Below are 17,509 nucleotides of genomic sequence, written 5' to 3' on the forward strand. Positions count from 1 at the left end.
ACATGTACAATAATGTTGTGACTCTAATACCTGTCCCCCCCTCCTTTATTTTTCTTTTCGATCTTCAGGATGATCTCCAGCCTGCTGCAGCTGAAACCAACTGGGAATCAGTCACAAGCCCCGTCTTGGTAAGTAAAATGTGAAATTTGCATTTTAGAGAAAGAATTGAATTCAGGTGTTGTTTTTCCCCCCATAATTTTTTAATACCTATACTGTAACATAGGCATCTCTGGGTGGTTTTCTGTACCTTTTTAAAACTTGGCTGAATCTCTTTGCTAGATACATACCGATGGACATGTGCAAGTTCATTCTGAATTAGTTGTTATCTCTCTGGAGAATAAGAACATCACACAATGGCTTGGCACTCATTAGAAGGGAGCTGCCAATGTTTGCTACCGAGGAGCAACCCATTGAAAGTTGCTGAATAGCAACAGTGAGGTCAATAGCCTGGCAAGTCTTAACCTTGTCCCATTAAAACAGTTCTCCTTTGTCTTCTTCTCTGGATGCAACGCTCGAGTCACAATACGCTTGGCAAAAAGCTTTTTCTCCTGAAACTGGTAATTCTCTCTTTGCGGAACAAGCTCGAGTTTTGTTAGGCTGCCACTTATTCATTTGCTTTTTCCTATGCATCTGCCAGGGCCAGCAGGTTATCTTAGGGTCTCTGTGAATGTTCTCTTGACTTGTCCTTCTATTGCAGGAGAGCTGAGCTTTCATTTTGCTGCATAATAATTGAAATAGGGGGGATCTATCCTTTCATAGGTGAAGGTTTTATATAAAATAAAAGCAGCCTTGTACAATAGGGCCACTGTTCAGTTGCTGAGCATCTGCTTTCCATACAAAAGCTCTCAGGTTCAGTCCCCCGTCAACTCTACCCCAGTCCCCTGTCTGAAACCCTGGAGATCTCTCTCGCTTACTTCAAATCCCTCTTCAAAACTCAGTTTTTCCATGAAGACTTTGGTACAACCCTTTAATTCCCACACCCCACTATAACCAGACCTAACTGCGTGCAGTTGAAATAGTCAAAGTAGGCTTCTGTTTATCCCAGTGTCCATTTCCTTCTCTGAGAGCCACTGAGAGCCAGTGTGGTGTAGTGGTTAAGAGCGGTAGACCCGTAATCTGGTGAACCGGGTTCGCATCTCCGCTCCTCCACATGCAGCTGCTGGGTGAACTTGGGCTAGTCACACTTCTCTGAAGTCTCTCAGCCCCACTCACCTCACAGAGTGTTTGTTGTGGGAGAGGAAGGGAAAGGAGAATGTTAGCCACTTTGAGACTCCTTCGGGTAGTGATAAAGTGGGATATCAAATCCAAACTCCTCCTCCTCCTCCTCCTCTTCTTCTTCATCATCATCTCTGGTCAAATGTTGCTGTCAAATGTTGGTCAGGGACTTATCCTCTTTTACTTTGTAAAGTGCCATGCTTACACCAATGGCACTACTTAAATAACACATGCAAACATAGTTACAAGTAGATAACCATGTTGGTCTTCCGTAGTCGAAACAAAATAAAGAAATTCTTTCCAGTAGCACCTTAGAGACCAACTAAGTTTGTCATTGGTATGAGCTTTCGTGTGCATGTGCACTTCTTCAGATACACTGAAACAGAAGTCACCAGACCCTTACATATAGTGAGAAGGTGGAAGGGGTATCACTCAGAGGGGTGGTGGGAATGGGTGATGGGCTGATAGGTGTGGCAAACCTGTTGACGACTGTTAATGACTGCAATTGGTCTTACAGGAAAACCTAGTCAGCTGGTTAACTATGATCTTATATCTGCCTAGAGACAGATAGTCAGGTCATGGTGCCCATAGCAGTGATCAGAAAAGTAATGACCACTGGGAGGCGTGCTGAGAGAAGAAACACCATGGTGCATCTGCAGGAGCACAACCAGATGCCTTCATCTGCCCTGGCTGCAACAGAACATGTCTCTCCCATATTGGTCTCTACAGCCACAGCAGGTGCTGTAACTCCAATGGTTTGACTTCACCCTCAAAGGTGCACTCCTCCATTGTCTTCTGAAACAGACGGATGCAAACCATAGATAGATAGATAGGTGATAGATAGATGATAGAGTTTGCTTGTGTCTGTATGTGTTTGCATTTACACACACAAAACATACATATATTGAGGATGCAGCCCTTGTTTTTTGCAATGTACAATATTAGCCCTGTATGAATACATTCTATGAACCAGATCTGGGGGAAAGTTTTATTTGAGATGTTTGTCACTTTCTACCTGCGTTTTTCAAAGCACACTGCACTGTATGTCACTCTTAGGGCGTTTCCTATCACTCTGCGTCAGTGACCGACCCTACTCTTACGGCAGAAGCTCTGGATCAAACCGTTGCTGGGTTTGACACCGTGGAGGAACTCCTCAAGCACTTTAACCCAGACACGTGGCAAGAAGATCTCGAAAGTCTGTACACAGATACTGCCCCACATCGAGGTAGAAGTTTCTATGAAAGGAAATCGAAAGGTAGGAAGAAACCTGTTGAAACTTTGGTATGCAGAGTGCGGCTTGTGGATTTTGCTAGAGGGTAGCCTTTACCTGTTGCAATCGTGCACTCAAAGATCCTTTTAGAGTAAGAAAGTGATGAAGTTGTTTTATACATAACTTGGATAGGAAATGTTTTGAGTTCTAAGATGGCTAATCTAAAGAAGACAAAGATCACCATGCTTGTTCTTTAGTTTTCAGAGGATAGATCCAAGACCTCTCATCTTCAGATCTGAGAGAGAAGTGGGAGGAGGAGGAAATTGTAAACAGATTAGGGAATGGCAATTTAAATTGGTATGCAGAGTTCAGTCACAACCTGAGAATTCAGTTCATGAGAGAATACATTTTGACAAGAGAACATCCTCAGCAAACAGCTGAGAGATTCTCCTATCGGGGGAATTATTACATTGACTTCATTACTGTGTTGTGTAAACCTGGGTAACAGTTAACAACAATGAAAGCACCAGACAGCATTTTTACTGCACATTAATGCATTCTGGGGAAGTTTAATGGGATTCAGGCTTTCTTAGCACTGAACTGTATTGTACTGTTGCAGCAGCTTTTCGGGAAAAATAATTAAAATTAATGGCAAAATTAGCAGGATGTAAGAGATAAGAAAAGCCGTTCTGTTCTCTGGAGAGGTCACTTCCTGGTTCTCATGGAGAAGCCGTTTTCAATGGAGCCCAGCAACGAAAGCACGCAACTGTATTGAGGCAGCACCGGGGTTGAATTTTTGCGCCCCTAACAATTTTGCACCAGGGGGAACAACCCACGTGCCCCACCCCCACCCCCATGCTACACCACTGGTTCTGACATTTGAGGTTTCTGCTTTGAGCTGGGTTCAGATTACTTGGTTTTCCCATGATGACTGCAATATGCAGAGTTAACTTGCATTTCTGAATGGCCCTGCTGTGCATGAATTCTCATGACGCCCCACATTGAATGCAGTGAGTCTCAGTGGAATCAGCTCACACACTTAGCATAAAAATGGGTAAGCAGAAAGTGAATCAGAGGCCTTTGAGTGTTCCACACTACTATTGGAACTCCTCAAGGGATCACGTCAGAGACCAGGCTGAGGAGTACTGCTCTGATAAGGAACGCTGGGAGCCTTCCCCACCCCCTGCTGCTGACCAGGATTCTGAAGCTGCCCAGGAGCAGAAGCAGTAGTATAGATTTGGAACAGTGGTTTGCAGAGGGGCATAGTTCTGAAGACAAAAGTTGGGATTAACTGGGGAGTGAACAGCAAAGTGGAGAAGAACTGGAAGAGAGAGAGCTAACAGACTCTCTCTCTCAGTGGAAAGTGTCCAGCCTATCAGTCCAAGAGCAGATAGGTAGAGCAGATAAGGTGGCTACACAAAAAGCAAGGTGGTTGCGAGATCAGGTTGCATGGTGCAGAAGTGACATGGGGGGGGAGTGGGTGGAAACCTTAATTGGGAACATCTTCATTCCAAGAATGGCTGCTTTGTTCTTTTGCTGTGGTCATTTAAGACTCTTTAAATGGTAAGTGACTCTTTTTGCTTTGTCCTGCTTATCTATGGCCAAAAGGGGGGGCAAGTCCCCCAAAGCCTGACAGATCATCTACCACTTCACTCCTTCCCTGATTCTGGATTGCTCCCTTATTGGCCACCATTTCACTCCACAAGTCACTTAAGAATTGCATTGTCAATGTATCTCTCCCACAATACTAGAACTCAGGGTTGTACTATGAAGCTGAATGTTGGAAGATCCAGGACAGACAAAAGAAAGTACAGTGGTACCTCAGGTTAAGTACTTAATTGGTTCTGGAAGTCCATACTTAACCTGAAGCATACTTAACCGGAAGCGAACTTTCCCATTGAAAGTAATGGAAAGTGGATTAATCTGTTTCAGACCGGTCCACGGAGTACTTAAATTGAAAGTACTCAACCTGAAGCGTACTTAACCCAAGGTATGACTGTACTTCACACAGCGCATACTTAAATTATGGAATTTGTTTCCATAAGATGTAATGATAGCCACCACCAGGTGGTACATCCAACTCTACAATTCTATGATTCTATGAACAACTCACCAAACACAATCTGGACATCTATAATCATTTCTCCAGAGGACAAATGTTTTTTGGCTGAACTTTGAAGCCAGTTGTTTTATATAAGCCACAGGTGTCCTTAATTACCAGTAGTAACTCCCCTTCTTCTTGCCCTCTGCCGCCATGTTAACTGTCCCGCTGTATATTAAGGACTGGGATAATCATTTTTATCCATTGCACTTAGAAGAACATCTGGCGTTAGCAACTGTCAGAGCAGGTGGTTTTTATGGGCTGCCAACATCTCACCAATTTTCATTACGTAGACCGGGTGGTTAAGCATTTTAATTGTAGTTGAATGAAATGCATGATTCTGTATCATGCACCCGCTTCCCTTCTTCTTAAGTACATCCAGTTGCAAAAGCTTGACATCAGAAGTGCATCGGTTGGGAATCACTCACTAATTTATCAAATTGCCCTATCGCTCAATAGAGAAGCTCCCTGAGCAGTTGATTTTTAAAAGCAAACAAAAAGAAAAAATAAGTCAATGATGTTTGTGGGGTCAGAAAACCAGAGGGAAGAGAAGTGGAGTTGCTGGGAACCTGAATTCAAGATTGCAGCATTTTCTTGCAGGTACCCCTTGTTGTCCTGTATTTTGTTTTGTGTTCACCAAACCACTCTGATCTTGACAAAAGTCTTTTGGAGACATTCAGCACATGGATGTGCTATAGGATTGTGACCACATTGGTCTACTGTTGCCTGTGTTGGATATCATGCTTGCGTAGGAGCCTACCTGCATCTTCTTCTTTGGTGATCACTCGTAGCCGAGTAAGATTGTCTTCCATAAAGACGGTTTTAACAGTGAGTCTGTAAGTGACTGTGGAAGCCAATTCTGGATCCACATGTCCTTCCACAGTGGGGACATAAGTTTCTGGATGGGAGTTGATCACGGTGTGGATTTGCCAAGCGTGCCTTCCTCTTAGCACGTTTCTCCCTTGCGTCCTGAGTTCGAGTGTCTTCAAAGCCCATGACACCTTTGGTAAAGGCTGTTCTCCAACTGGAGCACTCGCAGGCCAGTGTTTCCCAGTTGTCAGTGTTTATACTACATTCTTTTAGATTTGCCTTGAGACAGTCTTTAAACCTCTTTTGTTGACCACCAGCATTACGGTTTCCATTTTTAAGTTCAGAATAGAGTAGTTGCTTTGGGAGACAATCATCAGGCATCCACACAACATGACCAATCCAACAAAGTTGATGTTGAAGAATCATTGCTTCAACACTGGTGATCTTTGCTTCTTCCAGTACACTGATATTAGTTCGTCTGTCTTCCCAAGTGATGCGTAAAAATTTTCGGAGACACCGTTGATGGAATCTTCCGAGGAGTTGGAGATGGCATTTATATGTGGTCCATGTTTCACAAGCATATAGTAAGGTTGTCAGTACAATAGCATTGTAAACAAGCATTTTGGTTTCCCTGTGAATGTCCCAGTCCTCAAACACTCTGCACTTAAATCGGGAGAAAGCCGCACTCGCAAAGCTCAGGCGATGCTGGATTTCGGCATCAATGTTGGCCCTTGTGGAAAGGTAGGAGAAAGGTAGGAGAAATGATCAACATTTTCCAACATTACACTATTGAGTTGGATTTGTGGCGCTGCAGAGGGGTTATTTTGTACTTGTTGGTGTAGCATAGACTCTGCGTAAAGAATGGCCCATCCCATCCAGGAACCTGTTCTCACAGTGGCTAGCCTGATGCCTGCAGGAAGCCCATGAGCAAGACATGAGCGAAACAGCACCCCACTCACCCACGATTCCTAGCATGATGTCTCTGACAGTGGAAGTAGAACATAGTCCTCATGGCCAGTCATGTCTTTAATATTGACTGTGATTGGCCCTGAGGGAATCTCAGACATGTATGGATCATAAAGTGTCTCTGGGAGACTTTCACCTGTTAGGAAAGAGAACACCAACACCACACCATGCTTCTCCCTCCAGGAGAGGAAAAGCGATGCTCCTGAAGTGATCCAAGCACTCTGCCATCTCCATCTTGCTTTCAATGTTTCTGAAGACAGTAGATACTTGACCACCATTGGTCTTTAGCCCTTACGTTGTACAGGCCTACAAACCCTCCAAGTGTCTCTATTTTCCAGGGATTTATAGAAGCTGTCCCAGTTTCTGATTTGATCTTGGAATGCCCCACTTCTCCTTAGAATGTCCCTATTTTCATTGGAGAAGTGTTGGAGGGTATGGAGTTATGTGACCGACCCCACACCCCAAGCCAAGGATATATGTTACTATACAGTGGTACCACGGGTTAAGAACTTAATGCGTTCTGGAGGTCGGTTCTTAACCTGAAACTGTTCTTAACCTGAGATGCCCTTTTTCTAATGGGGCCTCCCGCTGCTGCCGGCGTGCAGCGGGATTTCCTTTCGCATCCTGGGGCAAAGTTTGCAACTACTTCCGGGTTAGCAGAGTTCGGAACCTGAAGCATTCGTAACCAGAGGTATATCACTGTACAATCTTTAGAAGACACCTGAAGTCAGCCCTGTATAGGGAAGTTTTTTAAAAGTTTAGTGGTCTTTTTTTATATGTTGGAAGCCACCCAGAGTGACTGGAAGAACCCAATCAGATGGGTGGGATATATATAATAAAATAATTATAGTTATTATGGAACAGGATGTCCCTATTTTCATCAGAGAAATGTTGGAAAGTATGGGCCTAGCCTCTCTCAGCTAGTAGGAAAAGTTCCCATAGGCAAGTCACCGTGAGACACTGTAATTAGGAAGGGATGAACATGCATGTGTGAAAGAAGCATACGGGCTGCTTTTCGAATCGCCTCCAACGCTTCCCAACTTTACACATTCAAGAATGAATCTCCATGTATTGAATAGCGAATTGAGGAGAAATGCGTGTAGGAACCATAATGATCAAAGAGATGCACTCAGACCAAAGAAAGTTAAGTGTGATTAAAGTTCCAGTGAAATCAGGAGGATGCAAGTGTTATCTGGATTGTACTCACAGGGATTGATTTGGCCTTAACGGCCACATTTCTGCTCTGTACATTATGTTATGCCATAGTATGTAAAACTCACGCAATAGTAGGTAACAGCTGCAGAAGATAAATTAATCAGGTGGGACATTCTTGAAATAACATCAGCCTGCTATGATGGGTTTACAAGCTAAACAGAGGTTGCTGTCTGCATTCGGATTGGATTTTTTTATGGGGGTCGGAGCAAAAAAGGTGAAAGTACACTGCACCTTGGAGTCTTTCCAAAGTACGTGGAATGCCACACTGAACATTCACATTTCATGTGAATTCCCTGTGTCCTTACCAATCCTGTCCATCCATCATTAATGAAAATTATTTGTAAAGACTTTAAACAAAAATTGAACAGTGGAATCTCGTATCTCTAGGGTTTGCAAGGAGACGCCAGTAAATAACTGTAATCCCCCACGTACTCCTCTTTGAAGGGTTCTGGGCCATCTGCCAGTAAATTCAGAATGCGTTGACTGCTGAATACAGATATCACACACATGCTCGCTCATGGCAAATGCGCATTCTGTGTTCTGAAAAGACCCCTTTGTACAATCGTTAATCATCATTCCAAGGCTCTTGTTTTCAAATGTTCCTCCTTCGGGGAACACATTCCTTTATGGCATATCTGTTGAGCAACTCCTCTGTGTTGCACTGGGTTCTGGGGTAAGTTCATAGGTGCACAGTTAGCCTGTGTAGAACCACTTAACCAGGTTTGTTGTACCACAGCATCATGTGTGTGAACTAAGAAGTGGAGCATTCAACAAATGTAGAGTTTGTGTACCTGTGTAACAATAGTTGAGCTATGTTCTTGCAGTCATTCACATGTAGCATTCTCTGATGCATGCTTTGGTTATCTCCCGCTTGGACTACTGCAATGCGCTCTACGTGGGGCTACCTTTGAAGGTGACCCAGAAACTGCAATTAATCCAGAATGCAGCGGCTAGACTGGTGACTGGGAGCGGCCGCCGAGACCATGTAACACCGGTCTTGAAAGACCTACATTGGCTCCCAGTACGTTTCCAAGCACAATTCAAAGTGTTGGTGCTGACCTTTAAAGCCCTAAACGGCCTCGGTCCAGTATACCTGAAGGAGCGTCTCCACCCCCATCATTCAACCCAGCCACTGAGGTCCAGTGCCGAGGGCCTTCTGGTGGGTCCCTCGCTACGAGAAGCCAAGTTACAGGGAACCAGGCAGAGGGCCTTCTCGGTAGTGGCATCCGCCCTGTGGAACGCCTTCCCATCAGATGTCAAAGAGAAAAACAACTACCAGACTTTTAGGAGACATCTGAAGGCAGCCCTGTTTAGGGAAGCTTTTAATGTTTAATAGATTATTGTATTTTAATATCTGTATTTTTAATGTATTATTATTATTATTATTATTATTATTATTCTTCAACGAGTGTAGAATCAGTATACCTGAGCCTCAGGTCTCTTGGGAGCTTCCTCCACCCTCACTGACGTCCTTTTCGGACTCCAGGGAGAGTCTCCTCATGAGACATGAGGACTCTCCAGCTCTCTCCCACCATTTCCTGGTATGATTCTATTGATTGATTGATTGATTTCCCGGTGCCGCGCATATGCGTTATTGTGCTAGAACATGCGCAAGTCGGGAGAGACCTGTACCCAAGTGTATATCCTTTCGCACTTGTACATGTGTAAAGGCCATAGCTGACAAGTTATCCCTTTTTTTAAGGGATTTTCCCTTATGCTGAATAGGCTTCCTCGCAAGAAAAGGGAAAACTTGGCAGCTATGGTAAAGGCAGCTTGCACCTGTGTTCAATGTAACATGTGAACACCCAAGACAATACCCAACATTCCCCTGTAGCTGTACATTTCGAGAGAAAGTTGCTTTTCAGAGAAAAAACATATGGGCATGTGACGAGCCATGCTGGATCTGAGCACAAGCCCATGTAGTCCAGCATCCTGTTCTCACAATAGCTAGCCCATTGTCCACAGGAAGTACGCAATCATCATCAGACCTCATCCTGCCCATGATTCCCATCAACCAGCATTCAGAAGCATATCGCCACCAAAAGTGAAGGCAGCACATAGACATTATGGCAAGTTATCATTGATGACCATATCCTTCAGGAATTTCTCTATTCCTCTTTTCAAGCTATCAGGCAGCAATCTGGGCGCAGCCAGAGAAACACATATGCATTACATAAAAAATCCATCATATTTTTGAAACTGCAAAGGAAAGTACAAAAGCTATGGAATAAAGTTTAGAGGGAGAAAATGAGAAACAAAGCATTTCATTCTCTAGATCCAAGAATGTTATGGCTCTGGAATAACATAGCATATCTGTGCAGCGCTGGCAAAGACGATGCGAGAAAGACAGGATGGTTTTGCGGGAGGCGACCCTGGGCAAGCCCGAGCGCTTCCTTTTATTGACAGGCATTTTGACAGTTAATGATTATCCTGTTAGCGTAACTTTCCACCAATGACAGCAATCTGGCTCCATACAAGGCAATGCTTCCTGTGCATGTCACTTTCGGCAACACCCCAAAACTTTCCCGCATGGTCTCCATTACATACGTGCTGTCTCTCATGCACTCTGTCCATGCTCCTGTCACATGCCTACTCTCCAAACACCCCTCATTGACCAACTTACGACCCTCTCAGTAGTTTTCCAGGACCCCATTGTTCTCTTCCGACTTGCCTCTCCTTATCCGGCCCTGACCTGTCAAATCCTGTTTCATCTTGTCTTGCCTTGCTCGGCCCTGCTCTACCTCGCTCTGCCATGACCTGCTGCCCTGTAATGTCCCATTGATACCTCCTATTGATACGTGTTTCCTATCTTGACATTTAGCGTGGCTTGCCAGCGCTACACTATTATGGTTTATTCCTGCGCTTTGACAGGTTGACGCGGCATGCTGACGCCACCCTGAAATCGCTGCTACATATCTGCATGCGAGTATGTAGCCAGAGAGATGGTAGTTCTCATGTTGGTGTGTAATGTGTGAAGCAGCCCATAATAATAGCAAAAAGGACACACACACACACACATGTGCACACCCAGTGACTGTGAGTTAAGCTGTTGCAGGGCACACGCAGAGACAGCTCTGTGGCATAAATCCTTTCTTTAAAAAGAATAAAATTGTCAGAAGAGTTGTGCAAAGCCAGATTCATCACTGGCTCGATTCCATTGATTTCAGCAGAGATGCACCCCTTTATGACAGCAGTAATTTCATCGTGCTTAGACTACTTGACCTTCCTCTTTTGAGGTAATTGGCATGCCAGCTTGTATGAGCCACAGCCCTCGCTTCATGTGACTGGTTATAATTCCAGTGACAATCCCAGCCCTCTTGAACTTTCACTTTAAGAAGCAATCTTTGTGTCAGAGACACTTCATCTTGAATTTACGGTCCAACTGGAAGGACATCGCACATGCATGAAAACACACACACAAACACACACACACACACACACACACACACACATTTTTTCAGCTGGCACAAAGGGGAGGGGGAGTACCCTAAAAAAAACACATTGTGATTTGCTCTAGATGTGGGATGTAATCCACTGGGAGCAGTCAAATACAACATTCCTTGTTTTCCTAGAGTGGACATGCAAGGGGATGTTGGTCCAGCCAGTTGAAACTTCCTGTTCCTCCTGGCCAGGAGCACCCTTCCTTGAATGTGACTAGTGGGTGGGCGTGACCTATCCAGAGCTGGTAAAAGGACAAGACATGCTGCCACTTTCTCTCTCTTTTCCATCTTCCTTTTGTCTTGTGAACTGCTGGACTGCTAGCCTGCAGTCACTAGGTAAATCTCCCTTATGGGGTAAACCTGTGTGTATATGTTCGAAACTTTAAGCCTAAAGCCCACCTTCAGGGATCACACTGTGCTCTGCCTGATCGTGAGTAAACTTTCCTTTTGATATTTATGAATAAGACTGTGGTGTCTTTATTCTTTTAGGAGGGATTCAAGGGGTCTTACCAGGAAAATATTAGAACACATTTCAATCCATAGCTGCCAAGTTTTCGCTTTTCTCGCGAGGAAGCCTATTCAGCATAAGGGAAAATCCCTGTAAAAAAGGGATAACTTGGCAGCTATGTTTCAATCTGGACAAGCCAGACTGAATTGTGTATTGTCTTAAGAAACTACGTGAATTTGCAACTAGTTTTCTGCTGTGTAAAGGTGAATGCACTCTGCTAAGTAAAGGAACTTGCTGGCGCAAGTTAGGAAGGATATTAATAAACAATATATCCTCTCCTGCCGCCCTGAACATTCCCGCACTAGATAGCAGGACCCAAACCAATGGATTCAAGTTATAAGAAAGGAGGTTCTAACTAACCATCAGGAAGAACTTTCTGAAAGTAAGAGTGGTTCGACAGTGGAACAGAGTCCCTCAGAAGATGGTGGACTCTCTTTCCTTAGAGGTTTTTAAGCAGAGGTTGGATGGCCATCTGTCATGGATGCTTTAGTTGAGATTCCTGCATTGCAGGGGATTGGACTAGACGAGCCTCAGGGTTCCTGTACAATTCTACAGTTATATGATTCTATGATTCATTTACTCGTAGCAAACTCATTTTAGTTAAACTTTTAAAAACAGCTTTCTTGAAACTACACCACTACATGGAATCTGTGGCTGCAGTTTTGTTTCTATGACTGATGAGTAAACTCCCATCTCATTGAATCATGGGCCCTGATTTTCCAATTCCATGCTTTCTTGGAGAACATTCGGTGAAGAGTTGGGTTCCTCCTAAGGTTTCTCCATGGGAGAGAAATAAAATTGGAAGGGAAAGGGAAGGAAGGGAAACCTATGGCCCTCCAGATGTTATTGGGCTCAAACTCCCATCAGCCACAGTCAGCATCATCAATGGACAGAGGTGATGGGAGTTGTAGTCCAACAACAACTGGAGGGCTATGGGTCAGGGTCGTACCCAGGATCAAAACGGGGGTGGGCAAGCCATGGTCATTCAGGTTGTGACATTTCAGCATGGAAAAGGCGAATGAAACCAAAATTTTAAGAAAATTATATATAATTATAGCAGTGCTTTATTACGGTAATTATTACAATTATTTGCTTGAATTTTTTTTAAAAAAATTATTCTAGTTACATGTCTTATACTAATATCATTTTCCTTGGGTTTGAAGAAAACTTGTTCAAAACTTTCGTTTCAATCCAGTCCTGATTTTCCTTGAAGAATTTCCGATGGACGCTCATCAAACACAACCCAGTCAGTCTGTCCTCTCCCATTGTACTTCTGAGCCAGGTCTTTACCCTTTAAAATTTAATTTTCTACAGAAATTACTTAACTTACCTTTTTGGAACCAGTTTCTTTTATCCATTTAGGCAGCTCGATGTCTTCTAAATGTAAATAAGAAGGTAAACTAATAGCGGGCGGCTCAGTTTAGTGACGCGGAACTCACTAGACCCCTCTAGAAGATTCCCTCTTCTCTCTGCTAGAGCCCACTAGAGACCTCTCCCTCCCTCCCTGTTTACCTTCCCGCCCTATTTATCTACTTGCACTTTGATGTGCTGGCTGACATAGATTCCTCTACCAGTCGCTAGGTGGCTCTAGATACTTCTCGGTTTTTACACCATTTCAGTGTGGTAAACAACTGATTATTCACCATTGCCCTACCTAATTTTGTTTCGTTTCATCACTTTATAACCATTTAATATATATTTTTGCTTCGGGGGGGGCAGTTGCCCCCCCACCCCTCGCTGGGTACTATGCTATGGGTCCCCTCCTCCGGGTTGAAGCCTAGTGCTTGCGATTGAGTGGACAGGTGTTGGATTCAGACAAGGTGATGGTGATAATGGGTGCTTCTGAATCTGTTTTGATCTGGGTAAGCAGATAGCAATGATGGCTGACATTGGGAGTGTTTTGGTGACAGCAATGGAGAGAGGAGATATGGCTGCAATTAGGGGGAAAACTTGGGGGGAAGCTGTTTGGAAAGCACTGTTCTTCCTTTTAAGTGGGATTAGCTTGAAGGGTCAGGCCTGAGAGGCAGTAGCTCTGAAAAATAACAACAGAGCACTAAGTTTCATCTGTTTGGGAGAAGAAATCAATAGATTTTGTATCCTCCTCACTGTTTGCTTTGTACACTAGGGTGACTTTGCTTTCAGTGCTTGAGTGCACTAGTAACTCCCATTGATTTTGTGGTTAGATCTCAAGCAATACATACTTCTTTGTAGAGATTCTGCCACTTTGGGGGAAACAGGGGTGAATGTTCATAGTGAGATTTCCATAGGGAATTGCTACATGTTGTAATGTCATCCCTAGACCACTTGCAAATCCTATTTAGCTTCCTTCCTTCCTACCACCACCATGCACATCGCCGCAAAAAGCACATTTCTGAAAATCCACTAGGAATTGCCTCCGTACCTTTAAGGCTATCTTGTAGCCTTATGGTCTAGAAACTTGGTATGTGTTCATTGGGATACTCTATTCTGTAGTGGATGCCAGTAACACACAGTGCAATTGCAGAGGGAGTAGGCAGTTCCATATTTTATTTGGCAAATTTACTCCCCCCCCCTTTCCTGCAGCGAACCAATGAAGTGTAAGCAACATGCACACATCTCCACACATCTAGGAATCCTAATTAGGTCAGGGTCCCCATTGGATTCCAACTCCCATCAGTTCTAGCCATCGTGGGATGATTGAGGTTTTAGTTCAACAACATTTGGAGGGCCACTGGTTCCCAACCTCTGTTTGCTAGTTCTCTCCCTATCCCACCCTTTGCAAGCAAGACCTTAGTTCCCCAATAGGGTGATGACTTTTTTACAACCTCATTTCCCTGTATCATAATTTGATGAGCTTTCATTAAAGATCAGATAAAATCTTACTTTCAAAGAGATTTGATTTAAAAAAAACCTCATGCACAAAATGATTTTTAAAAAATTATCAGTTTTCTGACCATTTTTGAAGTCACCGTAAGCAGATATAAAATTGAACCCAAGCTTTAGAGGCACATATATACAACATTATATAGGGTCATCAAACACACAAAGAAGCTTTTTTTAGCTGCAGTAACAGTATAGACGCTGCTAGAGGACGATGTTTTGCTACCTCCCCTGTAGGTTCTTTTCCCAGCATGCCTGGCAGGGTCTGCTGGCTGAGTTTTGAGGTCCCAAAAAGGGGCTTTTACCTCGCGCAGGTGTGACATTTGTATACCCTATGTTGCTAAGAACACTCCCCATTGTGGAATGTGGTGTTGTGTCCAAATTTGATACAAAATATATATAGGATTGTTAATACAATTTTATGAAATGGTAATACGGCATACAAAAAAATTAAAAACTGTTTGTGTGTAACCTTTTTTAATATTTCAATGGAATATACCTTATTTTAGTCATTAATAGGCAAAAGTTCATCCATTTGTGCTACAGGAAATAATTTTTGAGGGGGGAAAATGAAAAAGTCATCACCCTATTCCCCAACCAACAAATCCAGGCTCAGGACCATCGTTGCCTGTTAGGAAGATCACAGATGTCATGATTCCTTCAGGAAATGATGGTTTTGAGGATTCTAAGAGCCACCATTTCCTACTGGGAACTGGCCTGCTAGCATCCAGTCCAGTCACCTTCGGCACATATGAATGGTAAGGATGCTATGTTGTACTTCACCGCAGCAAAATGTCTTCAGCCAGCTCCCTTTGATGGATGGAGGAATTTGATCCTTGCATAATTCCAGTATGAAAAGACATGATCCACACCTCTTGGACAATGCACAATGCAGAATTTATATACAGTCAATTTTGCACTTTTCCAAATGTTCTTAGCAGCCATTTTAAAATATGTATATTGAATGAATGCATTTAAATATGTATTTAGAGATAAAACAGTTATTAAAATGCATATCCTGAGATAAAATGCACATGTAAATAAGTACTTTGAGAGACATCGCCTATTTGAATATATATTTTGGAAAACATTTACCTTACAATATGTTCATTAAGAGAAATTACACCTTTACATAATTATTTTTGAGAAAAACGTACCTTGAGAAACATTCTTTGAGGTAAATCACACCTTTTGATACATATTTTGAGAAAAATACACATTTAAACAGTATTAAAGTATACATTAAAATATGTATTTAACTACTACTTGAGAAGATTTATAAAAAGGGGTTGCTTAAAGCAGAAATGGATATTATGGGTAAAAGCATGGAAGAGTGACACAGACCACAAATGAACAGATTCATCCATCCATAATAATGGGGGTGGGTGCAATGCACTTTGCATGGTCTTTGTGTTATGGTCAGCAAGTAAAAACACATTTGAGCCTTTGTAATAATAATAATAATAATAATAATAATAATAATAATAATAATAATAATAATATATTCCCTGCCCATCTGGCTGGGTTTTCCCCATCACTCTGGGCGGCTCCCAACAGAATATTAATAATAAAGCGATAAAATGTCAAACATTAAAAACTTTCCCAAACAGGACTGCCTTCAAATGTCTTCTAAAAGTCAGGTAGTTGTTTATTTCCTTGAGCTCTGCTGGGAGGGCGTTCCACAGGGCGGGTGCCACTACCGAGAAAGCCCTCTGTCTGGTTCCCTATAACCTCACTTCTTGCAGTGAGGGAACCTCCAGAAGGCCCTCGGAGCTGGACCTTGGTGTCCGGGCAGAACAGGTTAGTATTGTTTGAGAACATTAGAAGAACCTGCTGGATCTTCTTAACCCTCATGACTATTGGCCATTGCTGGTCTCATCCTCTATAAATTGGCCTATTCTTATTATAGAGCTGTCTGAGCTGGTCACTACTATATCTTGCGGAAGTGTATTATACGTGTGGAAGGATTTACGTGTGGAAGTTCTAAGATTTTATTATCTTTATAAGTGTTGTGATTTTAAGGTTTGTACCATCATTTTACCTGTTCCTTTTGGTTTTAGAGCTTTATATATTTTAGGAATTGCAATTTGTATGGTGCCCCCCTTCCCTGCAGGCCCCGAGATCTTATGAGGAAGGACAGGTTAGAAATGTATTGAACAAATAAATTTTCTTTACAAATGCCATCTCTCTCTCTCTCTCTCTCTCTCTCTCTCTCTCTCTCTCTCTCTCTCTCTCTCTCTCTCTCCTTTTCCATTTCAGTTGACTTGGATAGGTTGAATGACGATGTGAAGCGATACAGCTGCACTCCAAGGAATTATTCTGTCAACATAAGGGAGGAACTGAAGCAAACCAATGTTGTTTTCTTTCCACGCTGCCTTCTCGTCCAGCGCTGTGGGGGGAACTGTGGCTGTGGGTTCACGAACTGGAAATCTTGCACATGTACAGCAGGAAAATTGGTGAAAAAATATCATGAGGTACATCAGTCTTTACTTACGTCTATGGTCTTCTAGCCTCAAGATAATCTGTTTTAAAAGCAAGCCCTCCTAAATGTTTACCTTTTCACACACACATGCATCCCCTTCATACCAACTCTTCTTGGTAACACAATTTAGTTATTCATTTATTATTTTTAGTTTTGATCATCATTATTATTAGCAAGAATGTAGGAATGTATTTAATGCAATCTACTACAACAGTGCTGCAGCAATTATCATTATTGCTTTACAATTTCTGAAATAAACATAGTGGTACCTGGGAAGTTCAACTTCCAAAACGTTTGGAAACCAAGGCGCAGCTTCTGGTTGGCTGCAGGAAGCTCCTGTAGCCAATCAGAAGCTGCGGAAGTCACATTGGACTTTCGTGTTCCAAGGAACGTTGGCAAACCAGAACACTCACTTCTGGGTTTGCAGCATTCGGGAGCCAAAATGTTCAACTCGCAAGGCGTTCAGGATCCAAGGTAATAAATGATTACACAATCAATTATTTATTATTTAAGTTAAATATTCCTACAAACCCTAACAAAATGGGGGGGAGGGGGGCATGGCAATGAACATTTTCCAGCTCAATTATTTCCTCTCCCTACTCTTCAGCTTCTGTCAACTGCAAAGTGCAAGACTCATAGCTGCCAAGTTTTCCCTTTTCTCGTGAGGAAGCCTATTCAGCATAATGGAAAATCCCTTTAAAAA

General features: G+C 42.9%; 1 protein-coding gene across 1 annotated transcript in view; it reads left to right on the forward strand.

Moving 5' to 3' along the window:
* The window catches only part of PDGFD (platelet derived growth factor D), a 148,336-nt gene that overhangs the window by 117,189 nt on the left and 13,638 nt on the right, over nucleotides 1-17,509 (forward strand). Inside the window, exons 4-6 of the mRNA XM_035115660.2 lie at nucleotides 69-128; nucleotides 2,272-2,470; nucleotides 16,584-16,798. Of these exons, the coding sequence (XP_034971551.2) occupies nucleotides 69-128; nucleotides 2,272-2,470; nucleotides 16,584-16,798 (474 nt within the window). The remainder of the gene's footprint in view (nucleotides 1-68; nucleotides 129-2,271; nucleotides 2,471-16,583; nucleotides 16,799-17,509) is intronic.

The sequence above is a fragment of the Zootoca vivipara genome, chromosome 4, assembly GCF_963506605.1.
Source record: "Zootoca vivipara chromosome 4, rZooViv1.1, whole genome shotgun sequence".
In the NCBI taxonomy this organism is placed as follows: Eukaryota; Metazoa; Chordata; class Lepidosauria; order Squamata; family Lacertidae; genus Zootoca; species Zootoca vivipara.